This window comes from Schistocerca americana, chromosome 11 (genome assembly GCF_021461395.2).
Source record: "Schistocerca americana isolate TAMUIC-IGC-003095 chromosome 11, iqSchAmer2.1, whole genome shotgun sequence".
Taxonomy (NCBI): Eukaryota; Metazoa; Arthropoda; class Insecta; order Orthoptera; family Acrididae; genus Schistocerca; species Schistocerca americana.
The window spans coordinates 196,267,672-196,288,278 of record NC_060129.1 but is presented as its reverse complement, the minus strand read 5'-3'; the positions used below and the strand labels follow the sequence as shown (position 1 = coordinate 196,288,278).

Sequence of the window (20,607 nt, the reverse complement as noted above, 5' to 3'; positions counted from 1 at the left end):
ATGTTTTCATACTTTGAAAAAAAGTAAGTGCACAGATTAAAGTTTGAGTATGATTCTGTATGAATTTTACAGGCAAGTCTTTGAATCCCAAAATAAACAGCTAATTCTCCAGCTTCTGTTCTTCAGGCAGCAGTATTATTTTGAATAATACTTCAGTGGTCCGGTATGGGTAGAATTTTGCAATGTTGTGTGACACACACACAAAACATTTGTGATAAGAGCATAAATATTGTGTGTGTGTGTGTGTATGTGTGTGTGTGTGTGTGTGTGTGTGTGTGTGTGTGTGTGTGTGTGTACCAGCTTCCAGCTTGGTTGATTCGTCGTCCAGTCTGTGCAGCTGGGTTGTTTTGTATATTCTTTTTTGTTAGAGAGTGGTCATCATGTAATGAAATACTGTATATATGTTACCTGCAGTATCACAGTGGTTAAAATTAATTTTGTTTAATTTTTCTCATTGGTCTGTTACAGACTGAACCACTTGCTGATGATCCAGTTTCCATTTCTGATGCGCAGATCATTAAGGGAGAGGTATGTAGGTGCCGTGTGTCAACTTTTGATATTTCTTTATTTGTCCCAGTAATGATGTTGGCTGTTACTTAGTTCTGAGCTATTAGTCGACCACAGTGGAAGTGTGGACCCTACGGTGGCTTACCATGACTTTTATCATGATATGTCATGAAGACACACTGAAACACTTGATAGTGTATGCACAGCTGTCTTGAAATCATTCACTCTGCCATACATTTTCCTTACTCACCACTGTACTCGTTTACTGTTAACGCCCCCACATGTTTCTAATGACGGCCGTGTCAGCCCAAGTACAGTATATTAGTGTAGGTTAATAATGCCTGGATGTTGACGGATGCATAGTGCAGCAGTACTCTCTGTGTTGTTGTGGTCTTCAGTCCTGAGACTGGTTTGATGCAGCTCTCCATGCTACTCTATCCTGTGCAAGCTTCTTCATCTCCCAGTACCTACTGCAGCCTACATCCTTCTGAATCTGCTTAGTGTATTCACCTCTTGGTCTCCCTCTAGCGTTTTTACCCTCCACGCAGCCCTACAGTACTAAATTGGTGGTCCCTTGATGCCTGAGAACATGTCCTACCAACCGATCCCTTCTTCTAGTCAAGTTGTGCCACAAAATTCTCTTCTCCCCCATCCTATTCGACACTTCCTAATTAGTTATGTGATCTACCCATCTAAACTTCAGCAGTCTTCTGTAGCACCACATTTCGAAAGCTTCTATTCTCTTCTTGTCCAAACTATTTATCGTCCATGTTTCACTTCCATACATGGATACACTCCATACAAATACTCTCAGAAAAAGACTTCCTGACACTTAAATCTATACTCGATGTTAACAAATTTCTCTTCTTCAGAAACGCTTTCCTTGCCATTGCCAGTCTACATTTTATATCCTCTCTACTTCGACCATCATGTTATTTTGCTCCCCAAATAGCAAAACTCGTTTACTACTTTAAGTGTCTCATTGCCTCATCTAATTCCCTCAGCATCACCCCAGTTAACTCGACTACATTCCATTATCCTCGTTTTGCTTTTTTTGATGTTCATCTTATATCCTCCTTTCAAGACACTCCGGGTGTATACGACCTGGGACAACCGGGAGATCTGGGAAAAACCCGGGAATTTTTTCATACTGGAGAAAACCGGGAAAGACTCTGGATTTTTTTAGAATTCCGGGAGTTTTTCATTGTTTTAGTTTTCAGTTAAATTTTTATAATTTTGAATATTAAGAACCGATACTCTAACAATGCATATTAGTGTACCCCGCTACTGCAGGATAATACTTCAACAATAAAACATAAGCGAGAGAAAAAACGAAAATAACTTAAAGTGCAAAGGAAATGCGCCATATACAACGATGACACACAGTGCTCATGCAAGCATCTGCCAACTGGAAAATGTCAAAGGCTTTAGGAAGACTATGCAATTGCCTCCGATGAGCGTAAAGTCACTGTTTACCTTACAGTCGTTTTAGCAGTTACATGTGGGCTCATGCGCATGCGCAGTTGAGTCGCGTTAGAGTAGGTAGATTCTCCCGCTTCTGGCTACAGGAATGTGGCTCTTCGCTGTGCAAGCAGCTAGATGATGCTGGGAAAAGGGGGCGCCAAATTCATATTCTTGAGGGGGAAAAAAACTTGTTTCACAAAGCGCTTAGCATCCAGCGCTCATTTGTCTATTGATTATTCATATGATTTTGAAACGCTTCCCTGTTGGTATTTGGACATTTTTCAACACATTTTAAGTTGATTTCTGAATTAATCATAATTGATTTTTGAATGCATGCATAGTGTACGTGATGTGTCTGCCAAGAGAATCCGCGTCGCATCTAGAAATAAACTTTCCGCAGACAAAAGGGGACGGGGCTATACGAGCTGAGCGGAGTAAAGCCGAACGGATGAATGCCAGTCACTGTCTGATTATGTGGTTGATTGGGTTTGCGAATGGTCAGCATTGTTATAATTACTAACGAAATACATGGATTCAGACTACCAGAATGGAAATAAACGACTGACAGGAATAACAGGTGAGAAAGATTACGTATTATCTTCTCGGTGTACCCAAGAAAATGGAAGTTTTGACAGAAAATTTTTGGCCAGGTCGCTGCACTAGTAAGGACCAGTTGTACAGTCGCCGGCTAGCAGTCGCTTAAGTTCTGTTCTGGATGTAACGCGGGAAACGTATAGTTAGAACACGTAATAACGCCTAACCAGAAAATAATCGCGGGATAACTAAACCTGTGATTCTAGCAGAGTTAGTGAAGTGAATCGGCGAACAAATTTTGACAGTGGCAGCAATAGCTACAGAATTGGTGATGACAAGATTGTTTGTTAGGACGAGAAAGGAGAAGAAACGGGCACATCACAGAAATTATGGAAGAATAAGACTATTCCAAATTTATATAAAAATTTCGTAATACTACTTTTCGATCTCATGCTTGAGAAACTGGTGCGTATGAATGAAACGTGAAACTATTTCCTAACATAAAGCTTTTAGATTGTAGTAGGTCTAATAGGCATTTGATATTGGTACTTCGTGAATTATATTCTGTCATGTTATAAAAATGACCATTTGTGCCAAAACAGTCTCGTTAATTTGGTGTGTGTTACAAAACTGCTGCCATATTAGAAAGGTCTATTTTCCTTTAACTAGCAGATAGTGACAAAATAGACGTAATCAGATCAAGAAACTACACCAGTCTTGGGTATTATTTGTGTTAACAGCCTTTTCAGAATTAGATAACGACATATCTATTTTTCATGTAGCAAAACGTTTGACGAAGTTTGATGAGGTAATAGATTCTTTCGCAGAAAGGAAAGCACGCCATGTAGAGCTGTAGCAAGATTAGAGAGAGAAAAATAATGCTAGGAGCTAAGGATCGACGAAATGTGTAATTTCTTGCTTATCTCTTGTCTTTATTGGTTTTATTTATCCTATATTTAATTTCATGTCACACAAAACAGCAAGTTATTAGCTAATGGGCAATAAAGAGTGCAAATTTCCTGAAGAGTTATTGTTCTCCCGATTACAAATACTCCCATCCGCTATTAATTGCAAGATTTTTTTAAAGAGGGGCAGGCTGTCAAACCGGCCGACTGGGAGCAGGAGAGGCACCACAGGACATTTCAATCTCCACTGTCCTGAATATAGTTTGATGGCATCCATTACAAAATACGCTAGTTTCAATTCCACAGAGCGAAATACAGTGATGTGCGGTAGAAGAATGCTTTATGAAGAGGCATGGCACTGCACTTTGGCATACTTAGAACCAAATAATGTCTTACATTTCCTCGAACACACGTTTTATGTTTCAGACTTTTCAGAAAGATGTGCTCTACAAGGTGAACATGTTTTTGAAAATTTGATGTTTGTTAGTACTGACCCTGTTCGCAAATATCGTAGATCCGGGGCTGATGCTAAGTTATAGTGGGTAGTCTCTACATGACCTGTGTTTACAATTAGTGATTTTGCTGTTTCCTCTTTGTTTATTGCTCTCACGTCAAATGAAAACAAAACTGATATCTGTGGCCGCGAGCTATCAACTGATCTAAAATACATTCACATAATTACAGAAGGGTAAAATATGTCATTAGTTTGAGATTTTATTTTATTTCCTCCTTTCTGACAGTCAAGCATAATCGTCTTGCGGAACAATGAATTTTTGCCTGTTTGCTAAAGAAATTTGCCTTTTATTAACCTTTTCCGCAGAGGCCGTCACTGTATTTGAAACGAAATGTTTAATTCCACAGTACTGGCTAGTTTCAACTGTTCGCTGCATTTCAAGTGCACGTTTTCATTTTCTAGCACATATGGCATTACGCCATAATAACGAAACAAACATGATATAATACAGTAGTGGTGCTCCAAGAAATTTTACATCCCGAGAACCACACTGACAAACTTTATATCAGGTCGAGGTCTACTTCATTGGGAATCTGGACATACGAATGTGCACTTTAAGTATGCACTTTAAATGTGCACATTTTAATATGGTTCACGAAATTCCGATGCTCTTGGAGTATCCTCTAATGTCTTGTTTCTTTTATGACATAATGTATGATCTTTCAGTGTTTTGCACGTACGTATATACGGGCTTCCTACGTCATTATAGCTGCGCAAGCTCTCTGGCAAGTGCAGAAACGAAGCTATTTGTAACAGGTCGCGGGAAAATATAGGGTTATTACAAATGATTGAAGCGATTTCACAGCTCTACAATAACTTTATTATTTGAGATATTTTCACAATGCTTTGCACACACATGCAAAAACTCAAAAAGTTTTTTTAGGCATTCACAAATGTTCGATATGTGCCCCTTTAGTGATTCGTCAGACACCAAGCCGATAATCAAGTTCCTCCCACACTCGGCGCAGCATGTCCCCATCAATGAGTTCGAAAGCATCGTTGATGCGAGCTCACAGTTCTGGCACATTTCTTGGTAGAGGAGGTTTAAACACGGAATCTTTCACATAACCCCACAGAAAGAAATCGCATGGGGTTAAGTCGGGAGAGCGTGGAGGCCATGACATGAATTGCTGATCATGATCTCCACCACGACCGATCCATCAGTTTTCCAATCTCCTGTTTAAGAAATGCCGAACATCATGATGGAAGTGCGGTGGCGCACCATCCTGTTGAAAGATGAAAATAGCTCTCTGTTTGCTTTATTCGTCGACTTCTGCGGGCTACGCGTGAAACTTGATCGCACGCGTTCAACCGTTTCTTCGCTCAATGCAGGCCGACCCGTTGATTTCCCCTTACAGAGGCATCCAGAAGCTTTTAACTGCACGTACCATCGCCAAATGGAGTCAGCAGTTGGTGGATCTTTGTTGAACTTCGTCCTGAAGTGTCGTTGCACTGTTATGACTGACTGATGTGAGTGCATCTCAAGCACGACATACGCTTTCTCGGCTCCTGTCGCCATTTTGTCTCACTGCGCTCTCGAGCGCTCTGGCGGTAGAAACCTGAAGTGCGGCTTCAGCCGAACAAAAGTTTGAGTTTTTCTATGTATCTGTAGTGTGTCGTGACCATATGTCAATAAATGGAGCTACAGTGAATTTATGAAATCGCTTCAATCATTTGTAATAGCCCTGTATTTCAAATGGTGGTTTGAAAAGCAGTACTTTCAAAGTAAATATTCATTTATGTAAGTTGAACTATGTGCAGGAATTTACCATGAATTTATTAAATCACAGATCGTTTGACTCTCGTTTAAAAATCAACTCTTTGATGATGAGTCATTTAGAAGAATTTCGAACCCTGAAGATCAGACATTTATGTCACTATTAAAAATTTTACTGGCACATTTGTGTGATGTATCTTAAGGTGTAACACGCGTAAAAAAGATAAACATTATATGCGAAATCTTAGCTTCTCTTGCAGGTAATTAACCTTAGAGACCAATATTATATGTGATAGCCTTGTTTTTCTTGTAGCAACACTATGTATATTAATTTAAACTACTAACTTTCCCTCTTTGTGTGCACGCGCTACTTGACGGTGACAATGCTATTGGCTGACTACATCACGTAGGTCCTAAGCTCTGAATATCCGCTGTATCGGCTGGCGAGATCACGTGACATGAGCTATGCCTGGCTTACAAAAGCGCATCGCAATCTCGATTTCAATGCTTTGGAAAGTAACATGCGGTGTTTGGTGGAATTCCAATGTATACCTTCTTAATACGAAAATACGCAGCGTACATGTTGCTGCACATCAAAGATATTTCCAAAACGTGTCTCTTTCCCTGAGTTTCGTTTTCTAAAGCGCCGGCAAATTCTACACCCCTGTATAAAACCATAACCATTCAAAGAGTTGATAAGGGAAAATATAATGTCACTTAACATGGAAAAAGTGTGTTTTCACCTGGGAGAAAGTGTATTTTTAACCGGGAAATTCGGGAAAAAATCCGGGAATTTTTTTTTCCTTATCCACGTGTACACCCTGGACATTGTCCATTCCGTTCAACTGCTCTTCCAAGTCCTTTGCTGTCTCTGACAGAATTACAATGTCATCGGCGAACATCAAAGTTTTTACTTCTTCTCCGTGGATTTTAATTCCTACTCCGAATTTTTCTTGTGTTTCCTTTACTGCTTGCTCAATATACAGATTGAATAACATCGGGGAGAGGCTACAACCCTGTCTCACTCCCTTCCCAACCACTGCTTCCCTTTCATGCCACTCGACTCTTATAACTGCCATCTGGTTTCTGGATCTTCCTCGATGCCGGCATCTACCAGTTTTTCCATTCTTCTGTAGAGAATTTGTGTTAGTATTTTGCAGCCATGACTTATTAAACGGATAGTTTGGTAATTTTCACATCTGTCAACACCTGCTTTCTTTGGGATTGGAATTATTAAATTATTTTGAAGTCTTAGAGTATTTCACCTGTCTTGCACATCTTGCTCAGCAGATGGTAGTTTTTTGTCAGGGCTGGCTCTCCCAAGGCTATAATGGAATGTTGTCTACTCCGGGGCCTTGTTTCAACTCAGGTCTTTCAGTGCTCTGTCTGTGTACATGTGTCATTTCCTCTTGTGGTACAAATATACCGCAATGTTACGGAAATTGTCTGATCATTGATGTCACAGTAATGAATATTGTGGGATGTCAGTGTTAAACAGAAATGTAGAAGTACAGTGATTGGTGCGTGACACATAAAACTGTGACCATAAACAGATCCAGTTTCAACTTTCAGATTAATGCACTTCTTCTAGTGTGACTACATACAGACACCTACTAAATACAACAGTCCTTGAGCTGTGAGAGACTGCCCACCATGTACACAGTATTGATGCGAACTGATGAGAATGCTGGAATCTTGTGGTTACTGTGAATTTGAATATCAATCTGGTTACAAGCATTGTAAAAAAAAGATATTGGCAGGTAAAACAAGGTGTTGTAGTGTGTCAGTTTATGATGATTTCATGCGAACTGTATTGTTAATAAAGGACAAACTGAAATTTCAATGACAGTCCTTTGCTGCCAAAACAGATTCACACCATAACTAGCAGCAGTAACACAAATCTTCCGACTGTATACCAGATGTAGAAGTATCAAAAATGGAATTTCCCCACAGATGGTGCTAGCCATAGCGTAGGGCCCATGAGACCGCATCTGTAGTGCCATCTGCTTCCTGTAACGGCTGACGATGAATGTCAACACACAGTAACCTGAGTTCCGTACATTGGTATCTGTTTCAAACCCAAGTTTTGTGCCTACGTACTAAGATTTGCAGACAGCATTGGTTTTCTGTTACATTTTGAAGGAAACTGCTGCAGAATCGCATCGGATGCTTGTCGAAGCTTTTGGCGAACATGCTCTCGGGGAAACACCGTGTATGGAACGGTTCAAAAAATTCAAAAGTGGTGATTTTGACGTTAAAAACAGTGAGCGCAGGAAACCACCAGAAAAGTCTGAAGGCAAAGAATTGCAGGCCTCATTGAATGAAGATGATACTCCAACTCACCAGGAACTCGTGGAACAATTGAATGTGGTGCAGAAAGCCATTTCTCTTTGATTGAAAGCTTTGGGAAAGATGGAGAATGTGCGAAAATGGGATCAACATGCACTGAATGAAAGACAGCAAGCAAATCAAAAGACCACATGTGAAATTCTGCTCACCAGATACAAAAGGAAGTCGTTTCTCCATCAAATAGTGCCAGGTGACACAAAATGGATATGTTTTGAGAATCCTGAGTGTCATAAATCATGCGTGAATCCAAGCAGATCATCAACATCCACTGCACGGCCAAATCGCTTTAGAAAGAAGACAATGGTCCGTGTTTGGTGGGATCAGAAGGATGTCATCTGGTGTGAGCTGTGAAACCGTTAACACCAATCACTACCAACAGCAAATGATCGATTAAATCGAGCATTACGTGAAAAATACCTGGAATATGGAAAAAGGCAACACAGTCATATTGCTTCCTGATAAGGTACAATCACACACAGCGAAATGGATAATGGAAACGATTCAGGTGTTCAGTTGGGAAATACTAGAGCATGCGGCTTATTCTCCAGACTTGGCTCCATCCGATTATCATCTATTTGCATCACTGGACACATTCTCGCTGAACAACGCTTCAATTCATACGAAAATGGCTCGCCGACTGGTTTGCTTCAAAAGAAGAACTGTTTTTTTGGCATGGCATTCGTAGCCTGCCAGAGAGGTGGGAGAAACGTATAAATAACAATGGAGATTATTTTGAACAATATATCGTTTCTCTGTTTCAAAATACATGCTTGTAATTATTGCTACCAAATTCTGGCTTTACACTTCTACACCTGGTATATTGTGTTCAAGCTCTTTTCTCTATCTGTTCAAGCTGTATTACATCAGACAACAGTGCTTATGCACTGAAGGCGAGTGAGTCCAAAGACACTTCCAAAACTATTTGACTGCAAAGATACTACCAAACCACGCAAAAACCATTGTAGTGATTAATAAAAAATAAAAAAGAGAAGAAAAGAAAAGAAAAGGTTGAAAATGTGGCAAGAAATGGTGAATAAAAAGGGGGTTTTAAAATCGTTAATGACTGTGAAAAAGGGAAAGAATGAAATGCAAATCGTACTTCGTATTACAGAAAAGCTATCGGACTTGGTGATTCGGAAAAGCTATTGTTGAGGTGCCCCTTGCGGCGAATCTGAGCAAAAGTCAAACCAATTTCCACTACAAAAATTATTTGAAAGAGAACAGAGAATAACAAAATGCGATTAACAGGGGAAATGGCGTATATAAGAGTACATTCATTACTGTGTTAATACGTCTTCTCTCGTGCTGCGTTCAGGTCTTGTTCTCCAACAATCTCCTGCTTCATTTCTGCATGAAAAAGTCGTAGCTACTCCAAAATCTTGCAGTAAATTTCATCGTCCAGGAATTACTAATGTCTACAAATTAAAACCATCTTGATATTGAATGCAATGTATTTTACGGCTGCTTCCATCCTCCAAATTTCATACAAGCTTCCACAATACAATATGCCTGCACATCAATAAGTTTTTACGTCTTAATCAGACCAAGACTAGCGAATGAGTGAAGTTAAGCTTTCACTCTCAAGAGACAATAGCGGGTAGAAAACAAAAAGGGTTATAATTTGGTGTACCTTCATTTTCTTATAAATATTTTCTCTGCCGTCGAGCGCTCATACAGCTGTGACGGTATAATTTATATCTGAGGGAACGAGTGTAGCGCGGCGAAATTCAAAGTCCCGCTGCACCGTATTACGCTGGGCTGATAAACATCGTGGGACAGCAATATGCCCACATGCCCAGATGGCAGTAGCATCACATACACAAGGTATAAGAGGGCAGTGCATTGGCAGAACTGTCATTTGTGCTCAGGCGATTCACGTGAAAAGGTGTCCGACACTTCGAATGCGGAATGGTAGCCGGAGAGAGACGCAGGGGATGTTCCATTTTGGAAATCGTTAGGGAATGCAATATTCTGAAACCCACACTATCAGAATGTAGGGAAGCAGCCTACTCACGCCGCAGTAAATTCACATCACTCTTTCTATTGTGTGCCAGCCAGTCCGCTGTAACTAGCTCTGACGTCATAAATGTTGCGCAATACTTTAAAAATCAAGTAAATAACCTGAAACGTTTCTAGCATGTCAGGAGTAATACTAAATCAATATGTGTTAAATATCAGTTCAATAACTTTAACCATTTTCGAAATTTGGACGTTTTTCTGTAAAAATCATTGGTGCAACAGAAAAGAGCTAGAAACTTAAAAATTTATATTTAGATTCCTTTTGCATAATAATTTAGTAGAAATAATATTCTGGATCTCACAATTTAAAATTTTAGTAGAAAATCATGATTTTCTGGTTTTTGTCTTAAAAATTAAGGAAGCAAGAGTAGGCAAATAAATAAGGTTAGGATGTTTAAATTTAAGTAGGAGGTAAATCTGCTATAATCGTAAAGATGTGAGAAATTTCAGCTGAATAACTATAAAACTATAGCGATAGCGTTTCTCCAAAGGGCAAGTTCAGAGCTCGTCTACTGCGTGTAGTGTAATTAAATTAATCTCTCTCCCAAAATATTTGACTTAGCCACGACAGACTTTTATTATGATTACTTACCTGTGTGCTGATTGCACATTTAAATTGAGAGCTTCATCGGCCATCAGCAAAGGAAGCTATGATTTATTCAATAACTTAATGTTCTCCGCAGTTGAGAACGAAACGTCAGGGAGAAGTAGTTCTACAGATCGACCACGGCAACTTAGCCCGGAAGAGTTTACTGATAAAGACGCCGGCCGTGAAAGCCTACATGGAATGATTAATGTGGTGCATTACTAGCCCAGCGGCTAGTCGGGAGAGCGGATTTGATCAGGTGTTCCCTTAGCCGTCCGCATCACGGCTTTATACATAAGAACGCTGCGCGAGGAAGCAAGGCCCCAGTTCTCTCCAGACGCTGAATAGCACACCACCTGTGCCGGGAGTCGCGTCGCGTCGGTATCATTGCTATAAACAGCCTCGGATGCCGTAATAAGTTACTCGGGATACGCGTAACCATGAAATCATTTTCGAGTGAAGTGTTAATTCTGGGACGACTTTAATGATCTATCTTCAGTTTGCGTATGTCGTATTTTCACGTGCCGCCGCGGGACAGACATTCTACCATTATTTAGCGTGGCGTTTGATGAACATTATCATCAAATTATGGCGAGCATTCACTTAAACATTTAATTTGAACAGTTATAGTTGTATCAGCGCATTAGACTCTGAACTGCTCTGTTAGTTAGATTGTGTGGATTCTTTTTTTGGTCTGTGACTTTCAGAATATAGTGAACATTTTAGAGAGAATCGTTTTTGATTATGAATCCCAGACAATCTCCTAATTCCTCAGAGCTATAAGCTGTAGCTATAAATGTATTTCTCAGATGAAGTGGGCACTAGGAATTCTAATTACAGGCATCACGTTTTGCTAATCACTTTCTGGTTGCCAATATTGTAGTTAGAGAGCCAGTGTTGAGAACGGCAAAACAACAGCATTAAATAAATAATAGGGACATTTAAATTACGATTATTTCCAACCGCCGCCCCATATATGGTGCATCGGCCGGGAAATGCATCTTTTCCATATTACATTCCATTTAATAAACAATTATTCCACCCGCCGCCCCACAAGAAGTGTGCCAAAAGTACCAAATTTCCGGCATTACCTCTCTCTGTGGACAACACAGTGGCCGGCGGCATTCACTTAATGACCGAGAGCAGAGGCGTTCGCATTGAGTCGTTAGTGCTTACAAACGAGTAATGCTGCATGAACTAACTGCAACAAATGTGGGATGTTGGCGACTGTATCCATTAGAGCGGTGTGACAACATTTAGCGGTAATAGTCTGTGGCAGCAGACAAGAGATGAGAGTGCCTTTGTTGACAGCACGACATCACCTGGAGTGCAGCTCCTGGGCTTGTGATCATATCAATTGGACTCTAGACAGCTGGAAAACTGTGGCATGGTCAGAAGAGTCCTGATTTCAGATGCTAAGAACTGCGTTGGAAGAGCAGTTGAACGGAATGGACAGTGTCTTGAAAGGAGGGTATAAGATGAACATCAAGCAAAACGAGGGTAATGGAATGTAGTCAAGTTAACTCGGGTGATGCTAAGGGAATTAGATTAGGAAATGAGACACTTAAAGTAGTAATGGAGTTTTGTTATTTGGGGAGCAAAATAACTGATGATGGTCGAAGTAGAGAGGATATAAAATGTAGACTGGCAATGGCAAGGAAAGCGTTTCTGAAGAAGAGGAATTTGTTAACATCGAGTATAGATTTAAGTGTCAGGAAGTTGTTTCTGAAAGTATTTGTATGGAGTGTAGTCATGTATGGAAGTGAAACATGGACGATAAATAGTTTAGACAAGAAGAGAATAGAAGCTTTCGAAATGTGGTGCTACAGAAGAATGCTAAAGATTAGATGGGTAGATCACGTAAGTAATGAGGAGGTATCGAATAGAATTGGGGAGAAGAGGAGTTTGTGGCACAACTTGAGTAGAAGAAGAGATCGGTTGGTAGGACATCAAGGGATCACCAATTTAGTATTGGAGGGTAGCGTGGAGGGTAAAAATCGTAGAGGGAAATCCAGAGATGAATACACTAAGCAGATTCAGAAGGATGTACGTTGCAGTAGGTACTGGGAGATGAAGAGGCTTGCACAGGATAGAGTAGCATGGAGAGCTGTGTCAAACCAGTCTCAGAACTGAAGACCACAACAACAACAACAACAACAAGAACTGACGGTAGGGTTAGTGTGTGACATAGACCCCACGAAGCTGTGGACACAAGTTGTCAACAAGGCACTGTGCAAGCTGGTGGTGGGTGCTTCATGGTGTGGGATGTTTTTACGTGAAATGGACAGGGTCATCTGGTCCAACTGAACCGGTCACTGGCTGGATATGGTTATGTGCAGCTACTTGGTGACCATTTGAAGCCATTTGCGGACTTGACGTTCCCCGTCGTGTTACTGGACCACAGTTGTTGACGATTCATTTGAAGAAAATTTTATACAGTTTGTGCAAGTGATTTGGCCACACAGATTGCCTGACACGAATCCCATCAATCATTTATGGCACATAATCGAGAGGTAAGTTCGTGCACAGAATCCTGCACTCGGAGCATGGCTCAGTATTCCTGCAGGGGACTTCCGATGGTCTGTTGAGTCCGTGTCAGATTGAGTTGCTGTGCAACACTGGGCAAGAGATGGTCAGAAATGGTATTAGGAGGTATCCAGTGACTTTAGTCACCTCATTGTATAATAACATTACATGCAAAGAATCGTATGTGGGGTTGGGGGGGGTTGGGTTGGAGGGGGGGGGGTTGGCAGACACTTACATTTTTCAGGCAGAATCATTGAATTTCTTTTTCCAAAGACATTGTTGAATATGATTCATATCAAGTTGATGTAGCAAAAATATTTCACTTGCGTTTGTAGCGACTCAGTTGGCTTCCTCATGTTAGGTCATTAAGTTCTGACAGGGTGATGCGAGACAGACACTTAAGTAGCTGAGTTTGGACGAAGTCATGTACGAGGATAGTTCGAAGAGTTCTCGGAACGGAAGAGAGAAAAAGTACTTACATCACTGAAACACTTTTTTCTTTTTTTTCCACTATAGTTCCAGTGCCTTGATCCCATCTCCAAAATGAGTCTCCTCCAGGCTTGCAAAACAGTTGTCCACGCCGGCTATCAATTCTTCATTTGAAGTAACTGTTTGCCCAGTGGGGAGATAATCTACATATAGAATTCCCTTCGCATCCCAGAACACTGATGCCGTGACCTTTCCAGCCGAAGGAATTGTCTTTGCTTTCTTTGGTAGTTGAGAATCAGCATCTTTCCACTGCTTTGAGTGTTGTTTTGTCTCTGGGGTATAGTAGTGCACCCAAGTTTCATCTGTGGTCACAAACTGTCACAAAAAATTTTGTTCGTTTGTCCTAAAACGGGCTAAACATTGTTCCGATATGTCCATTCTCGTGCGTTTTTTCATCCAGCATGAAGAGTTGTGGCACCCATGAAACGTGATATACACCTTCAGATGACATCTGGCAAGCCTGAGCAATTTCACGCACTTTCAATTGGAAATCCTCCGTGACCATTTTGTGCACTTTTGAAATGATTTCTGGAGTAGTGACACATCTCGGCCGACCACTGCACGGATCATCATCTGAGTCTCCCGACCACATTTAAATTCATTTGTCCACTTGGGAACCATTGAATTTGAACGAGCAGAGTCCCCCAGTGTATTCTGGAAATTGACATGAATGTCCTTTTGCTTTCATATCTTTCTTTACCAAGTACTTAATCACTGCTGGAATCTCAATGTTTTCCATCTTCACAAATCACTATGTGGGAACAATGAGAGAGCCATGTTGCCACCACAGCTCTCTTTCGAGAGCACTGGCATGGCACTTGTTTACAGGCAACAGTCCAATGAATATCACGTGAACAACTCACTGTGCTAGTGCTGACATCTCGTGGTGATTCCGTGAACTTTTAAAACCACCCTCATAATAGGGCTACGAGAAGCTGCATGTTCCGTCTGTGATATTGCAGAAAGCATTGTAGCCACTGCACACGGTGCTGACAGCAGAGGTACGAGAGTGTACGGTCGCAAGAAGACTAGACTCGGGGTGGCCACTGGGCACCGCAGAGAGGAAAGACCATGGAGTTCAGCGTACGGCTGTGGTCCGTAGCACTGCATCTGTGGCAACAATTTGAGCAGCAGGTGGCACCACAGTAACACAACGAACGGTTACAAATTGGTTACTTCGAGCACAGCTGTGAGCCAGATGCCCTGTAGTGTGCATTCCACTGACTCCAAACCACCGCCATTTGCAACTTCTGTGACGTCGAGCGAGAGCTCGTTGGACGGCAGGGTGGAGGTGTGTTTGTTTTCTGATGGAAGCTGGTTCTGCCTAGGTCCCAGTGATGGCCGTGTGTTGGTTAGGAGGGGGCCAGTGAACCTTCCTGTGTGCTATACACACTGGACCCTGCTGTATTTTACGGACTATAAACATGCACCTTAGTATTTAATAATTTTTTTAAAAAAATTACATTTTTTAGCTTTTTATTATTAGATTGAAAACATCATTAAAAAAAATCTTAGTTTACAACCACAATGACCTTTAAAATCTCTGAAAATCATCATTTAATTTCCTCCCCCTCCACCTCCCCGCCACCTCCCCTCCACCTCTCCTCCCCCTCCCCTCCACCTCCCCTCCCCCTCCCTATCTCCCCTCCCACACCCTCTCCCCTCCTTCCTCCCCCTATGCTACCTCCTCCCCCTCCCCTCCCTCACCCCCACCCCTCCTTCCCCCTCCCCTCCTTCCTCTCCTCCCCTCTCTCCTCCCTTTCCCCCTTCTCCTCCCCTCCCTCCCCCTCTCCCTCTTCCCCTCCCCCTCTTCCCCCCTCCAAACATCCCACACTTCACCTCCCCCTCCACGCCTCCCCCTTCACCTGTGCCTCTTCCCATGCCCCTCTTCCCCTGCCCCTCTTTTCCTCCCTTCTCCTGCCCGTCTTTCCCTGCCCCTCTTTTCCTCCCTTCTCGTGCCCCACTTCCCCTGCCCCTCTTCCCCTCCCCTCTTCCACTGCCCCTCTTACCAGCCCCTCTTCCCAGCCCCTCTTCACCTCACCCCTCTTCACCTCACCCCTCCCCACTTCCCCTCACCCCACTTCCCTCACCCCACTTCCCCTCACCCCACTTCCCCTCACGCCACTTCCCCTCACGCCACTTCCCCTCACGCCACTTCGCCTCACGCCACTTCCCCTCACGCCACTTCGCCTCACGCCACTTCGCCTCACGCTACATCGTCTCACGCCATGTCGCCTCACGCCACTTTGCCTCACGCCACTTTGCCTCACGCCACTTTGCCTCACGCCACTTTGCCTCACGCCACTTTGCCTCACCCCACTTTGCCTCACTTCACCTCACCCCACTTACCCTCACCCCACTTACCCTCACCCCACTTCCCCCTCATCCCTCTTCCCCCTCACCCCTCTTCCCCCTCACCTCTCTTCCCCTCCCCCTCTTTCCCTGGCCCTCTTATCCTCCCTTCCCCTGCCCCGCTTCCCCTCCCCCTCTTCCACTGCCCCACTTCCCCTCCCCGTCTTCCACTGCCCCACTTCCCCTCCCCCTCTTCCACTGCCCCTCTTCCCCTCCCCCCTCCTCCACTGCCCCTCTTCCCCTCCCCCCTCTTGCCCTCCCCCCTCTTGCCCCTCCCCTCTCTTGCCCTCCCCCTCTTGTCCCTCCCCTCTCTTGCCCCTCCCCCTCTTCCCCTCCCCCCTCTGCCCCTCCCCCTCTTCACCTCCCCCTCTTCACATCCCCTCTCTATCCCTCACCCCTCTATCCCTCACCCCTCTATCCCTCACCCCTCTATCCCTTACCCCTCTATCCCTCACCCCTCTTCCCCTCACACCTCTTCCCCTCACCCCTCTTCCCCTCAAACCTCTTCCCCTCACCCCTCTACCACTCCCCCTCTATCCCTCACCCCTCTACTGCTCCCCCTCTATCTCTCCCCTCTCTACTGCTCCCCCTCTATCCGTCACCCCTCTACTGCTCCCCCTCTATCTCTCACCCCTCTTCCTCCTCACCCCCCTCACCCCTCTTCGCCCTCACCCCCCTCACCCCTCTTCCCCCCTCACCCCTCTTCCCCCCTCACCCCTCTTCCCCCCTCACCCCTCTTCCCCCCTCACCCCTCTTCCCCCCTCACCCCTCCACCCCCCTCACCCCTCTTCCCCCTCACCCCTCTTCCCCCTCACCACTCTTCCCCCTCACCCCTCTTCCCCCCTCACCCCCTTCCCCCGTCACCCCTCTTGCCCCCTCACCCCTCTTGCCCCTCACCCCTCTTGCTCCTCACCCCTCTTGCCCCCTCACCCCTCTTGCCCCCTCACCCCTCTTGCCCCCTCACCCCTCTTGCCCCCTCACCCCTCTTGCCCCCTCACCCCTCTTCCCCCCTCACCACTCTTCACCCCTCACCCCCCCCCCCCCCCCCCGCGGGTTCGGGGGTTCGAATAGGCCCGCAGTATTCCTGCCTGTCGTAAGAGGCGACTAAGAGGAGTCTCACCTGTTTCGGCCTTAGTGATGGTCCCCTCTCGGGTTTGACCTCCATCTTTCTAAATTATTCCGAAGAGCGAGCCAATTGGGGAAGGGCGCCTTACATGGTGCACTGTATCCGTCGTGCATTGAGACCTTTAGTCGGCTTTTTCGTCGTTGCACTGGTGTCCCGCTCGTTTTCCATCTCTTGGGCGAGGATACGTCCCTGGGTGCGATTCCCACGCTGCACTCTGCAGTGTTTCTTTTAACTGCGACGACGACCTTGGACAGGTTTGCACCTAAGATCCAGTACGGTAGCCAGTCCGTTGTGGTGGGGCCGCCATGTACCCTCTTGGTTGTAGCCCCCTGACAACACAGGGATCGCTCTACTGATGCCTGCGCCGTTCACTCCCCACGTACGCCAAGGAGTAGATGCCCATCTCCCTGGGGCATCAGGTCTCCCGGCAATGGCCATCCTGCCAGGTGGCTATTGCTGTGGCTGGGTGGCGCCCGTGGGGAGGGCCCTTGGTCGGAGTAGGTGGCATCAGGGCGGATGACCCGCAATGAAGCGTGGTACATCATCTATCGCTGGTGGGCCTCCACCAGCAGTCTCTAAGCGATCGAGGTCTAACCTCAACAGGAAGAAATTTGATCAGAGATCGTTTCCCTCCCTCGCTACTCCATGGGAGGAACGTCTTGCTAAAGAAGGCAGTGGAGAATATTCACCCCGGAACCTCGTGTGTACGCGGGTTGATGGAGAATCGTTCATGTCGACCAAGCCCCAGTTTTTTGTGGAGCATTTAGAGGACAAGTTCGGGGAGGTGGAGGGCTTGTCCAAGATGCGCTCTGGTTCCGTACTCATCAAAACGGCATCCTCTGCCCAGTCATGGAGGTTGCTCAATTGTGACAAGTTGGGGGATGTTTTAGTTACCATCACGCCGCATAAGAGTCTCAACATGGTCCAGGGTATTATATTCCACAGGGATCTTCTTCTGCAGTCCAACGATGAATTACGCGCCAACCTCGAACGACGAGGTGTTCACTTCGTCCGGCGCGTCCATCGGGGTCCGAGGGATAATCAGGTGGCCACCGGTGCCTTCATCTTGGCCTTTGAGGGTGATATCTTACCCGAAAAGGTTAAGGTGATGGTTTACCGTTGTGATGTGAAGCCATATGTCCCTCCTCCGATGCGGTGTTTAAATGCTGGAGTTCGGGGACATGTCATCTCGCTGTACTTCCAGCATCACGTGTCGGGATTGTGGACGTCCTTCGCATCCTGATACTCCATGTGCCCCGTCTCCTATCTGTGTTAACTGCGGAGAACACCATTCCCCCTGCTCGTTGGACTGTAGGATATTCCAGAAAGAAAGGAAGATAATGGAATATAAGACCCTGGACCGCCTGACCTACACCGAGGCAAGGTGGAAATATGAGTTGCTACATCCTGTGCCCATGACGTCTACCTATGCCGCTGCTGCAACACCAGTTCGATCTCCGCTCTGTCAGCATTCACTGGCCCCCTTGGTTGTGGGGGGCACTTCACTCCCTGTTGCTCCTGCTCCATCTGCTTCAGGAGCAACACCACTCCAACCACCGGGGACATCTGTTCCCCCTTCACAGCCGGAGAAGCGTGAGCCTTCTTCGGCTCCTCTCGCCCGGAAGGTGTCCCTTGGGGCCCTCCCATCCCAGGCTTTGCCCAGTGCCAAAGCGGACACCCGCAAGTTTGTCAAACAACCACCGGCCGCTGGTCGTAGGGCGTCACGGTCGTCTTCAGTCCCTGAGACTGACCCAGTGAGGCCTTCCCAGCCAGAACCACCTAAGGCACAGCGCGCAAAGCAGTCGAAGAAAAAGGCTCCCAAGCATCCTGAAATTGCGGTGCCACCTGTCCCACCGCAACCTTCTCCCTCTGCGTCCGAAGATGAGGTGGAGATTCTGGCGTCCGCTGAGGACATGGTTCTCGCCAGTCTCTCGGACGCAATAGATGGCTGTTGTACAGGTGGCGACTCAGTAGGAGCGGGGGCCCCTGAGGCGTAATCTGCCTCCCCAGTCCCTTCACGCCTTTCCCATCCATGGTCAATACCATCCTCCAGTGGAACTGCAGCGGTTTCTTCCACCATCTAGCTGAACTCTGCCAACTTATCAGCCTTCATCCTTTCCTTTGCATTGCTCTGCAGGAAACTTGGTTTCGAGCAATGCAAACCCCCACCCTCCGTGGCTATCGGGGTTATTTTAAGAACCGGGCAGCTTATGAAAGGGTGTCTGGTGGCGTCTGCATATATGTCCTTAACTCTCTTCACAGCGAGTTTGTACCTTTACAAACGGCTTTAGAGGCTGTCGCTGTTCGTGTGTGGACGCCACAGGCTATTACCGTCTGCAGTATTTACCTTCCACCGGGTGGTGCTGTCGCGCAGCATGTCCTGGCTGCTCTGATAGCCCAACTGCCGCCACTTTTCTTGTTGCTGGGCGATTTCAATGCCCACAACCCTCTATGGGGTGGGACTCTCTCCGATGACCGCGGTCGTGCCGTGGAGCATTTGTTGGCTCAGCTCGACCTTAGCCTCTTGAACACCGGTGCTCCCACGCATTTCAGTGTGGCCCATGGCTCGTTCTCGGCCATCGATCTCTCTCTTTGCAGCCCCGGACTTGTCCCATCCCTCCACTGGAGAGTGCATCCTGACCTGTGTGGTAGTGACCATTTTCCCATCTATTTGTCACTGCCCCAGTGTCATTCTTCTGGGCGCCTGCCCCGCTGGGCTCTCCACAGGGCTGACTGGCCAGCTTTTACTTCCGCTGCAACCATTGAGTTTCCCCCACAGGGTGACATTGACGAGGTGGTCCGTGTCTTAACCACGTCAATCATTTCGGCGGCCGAGGCTGCCATCCCCCGCTCTTCTAGACTCCCTCGGAGGAAGGCTGTCCCCTGGTGGTCGCCGGAGATTGCTGAGGCTATTCGCGACCGTAGGCGGGCTCTCCAGCGTCATAGGCAGCACCCGTCTCTCGAGGCCCTCATCGCCTTTAAGAGGCTCTGTGCCTTCGCCCGTCGTCTTATTACACGGCGTAAGCAGGAGTGCTGGGAGCGGTATGTCTCATCTTTGGGTTCCCGCGTCTCCCCCTCGCTCGTGTGGTCCCGGATACGGCGGATTTATGGACACCAGACCCCTATGGGTGTCCCTGGGATCTCCTTGGACGGCGCTGTCTGCACGGACGCTGCCGCCATTGCTGAACACCTTGCTGTGCACTTTGCTAAGAGCTCTGCGACTGCAACTTATCCCCCTGCCTTTCGCTCTCTCAAGGAGTGAGCCGAGCAGACGCCGTTATCGTTTTGCACGCATCGTTCTCAACAATACAATGCTCCTTTCAGCGAGAGGGAATTCCTCGCTGCCCTCGCCGATTGCCCTGATACAGCACCAGGACCGGACTGCATCCACGCACAGATGCTGAAGCATCTCTCCAGGGACTGCCACACATCCTCACCATCTTTAATCGCATTTGGAGCGAGGGCGTGTTCCCGTCGCAATGGCGAGAGGGTCTTATTGTCCCCATCTTGAAGCTCGGT

The 20,607-nt window shown here is 45.9% G+C and overlaps 1 protein-coding gene across 1 annotated transcript in view; it reads left to right on the top strand.

The window, feature by feature from the left end:
- The window catches only part of LOC124553544, a 233,507-nt gene that overhangs the window by 54,930 nt on the left and 157,970 nt on the right, over positions 1-20,607 (top strand). Inside the window, exon 5 of the mRNA XM_047127391.1 lies at positions 469-528. Coding sequence (XP_046983347.1) covers positions 469-528 — 60 coding nt within the window. The remainder of the gene's footprint in view (positions 1-468; positions 529-20,607) is intronic.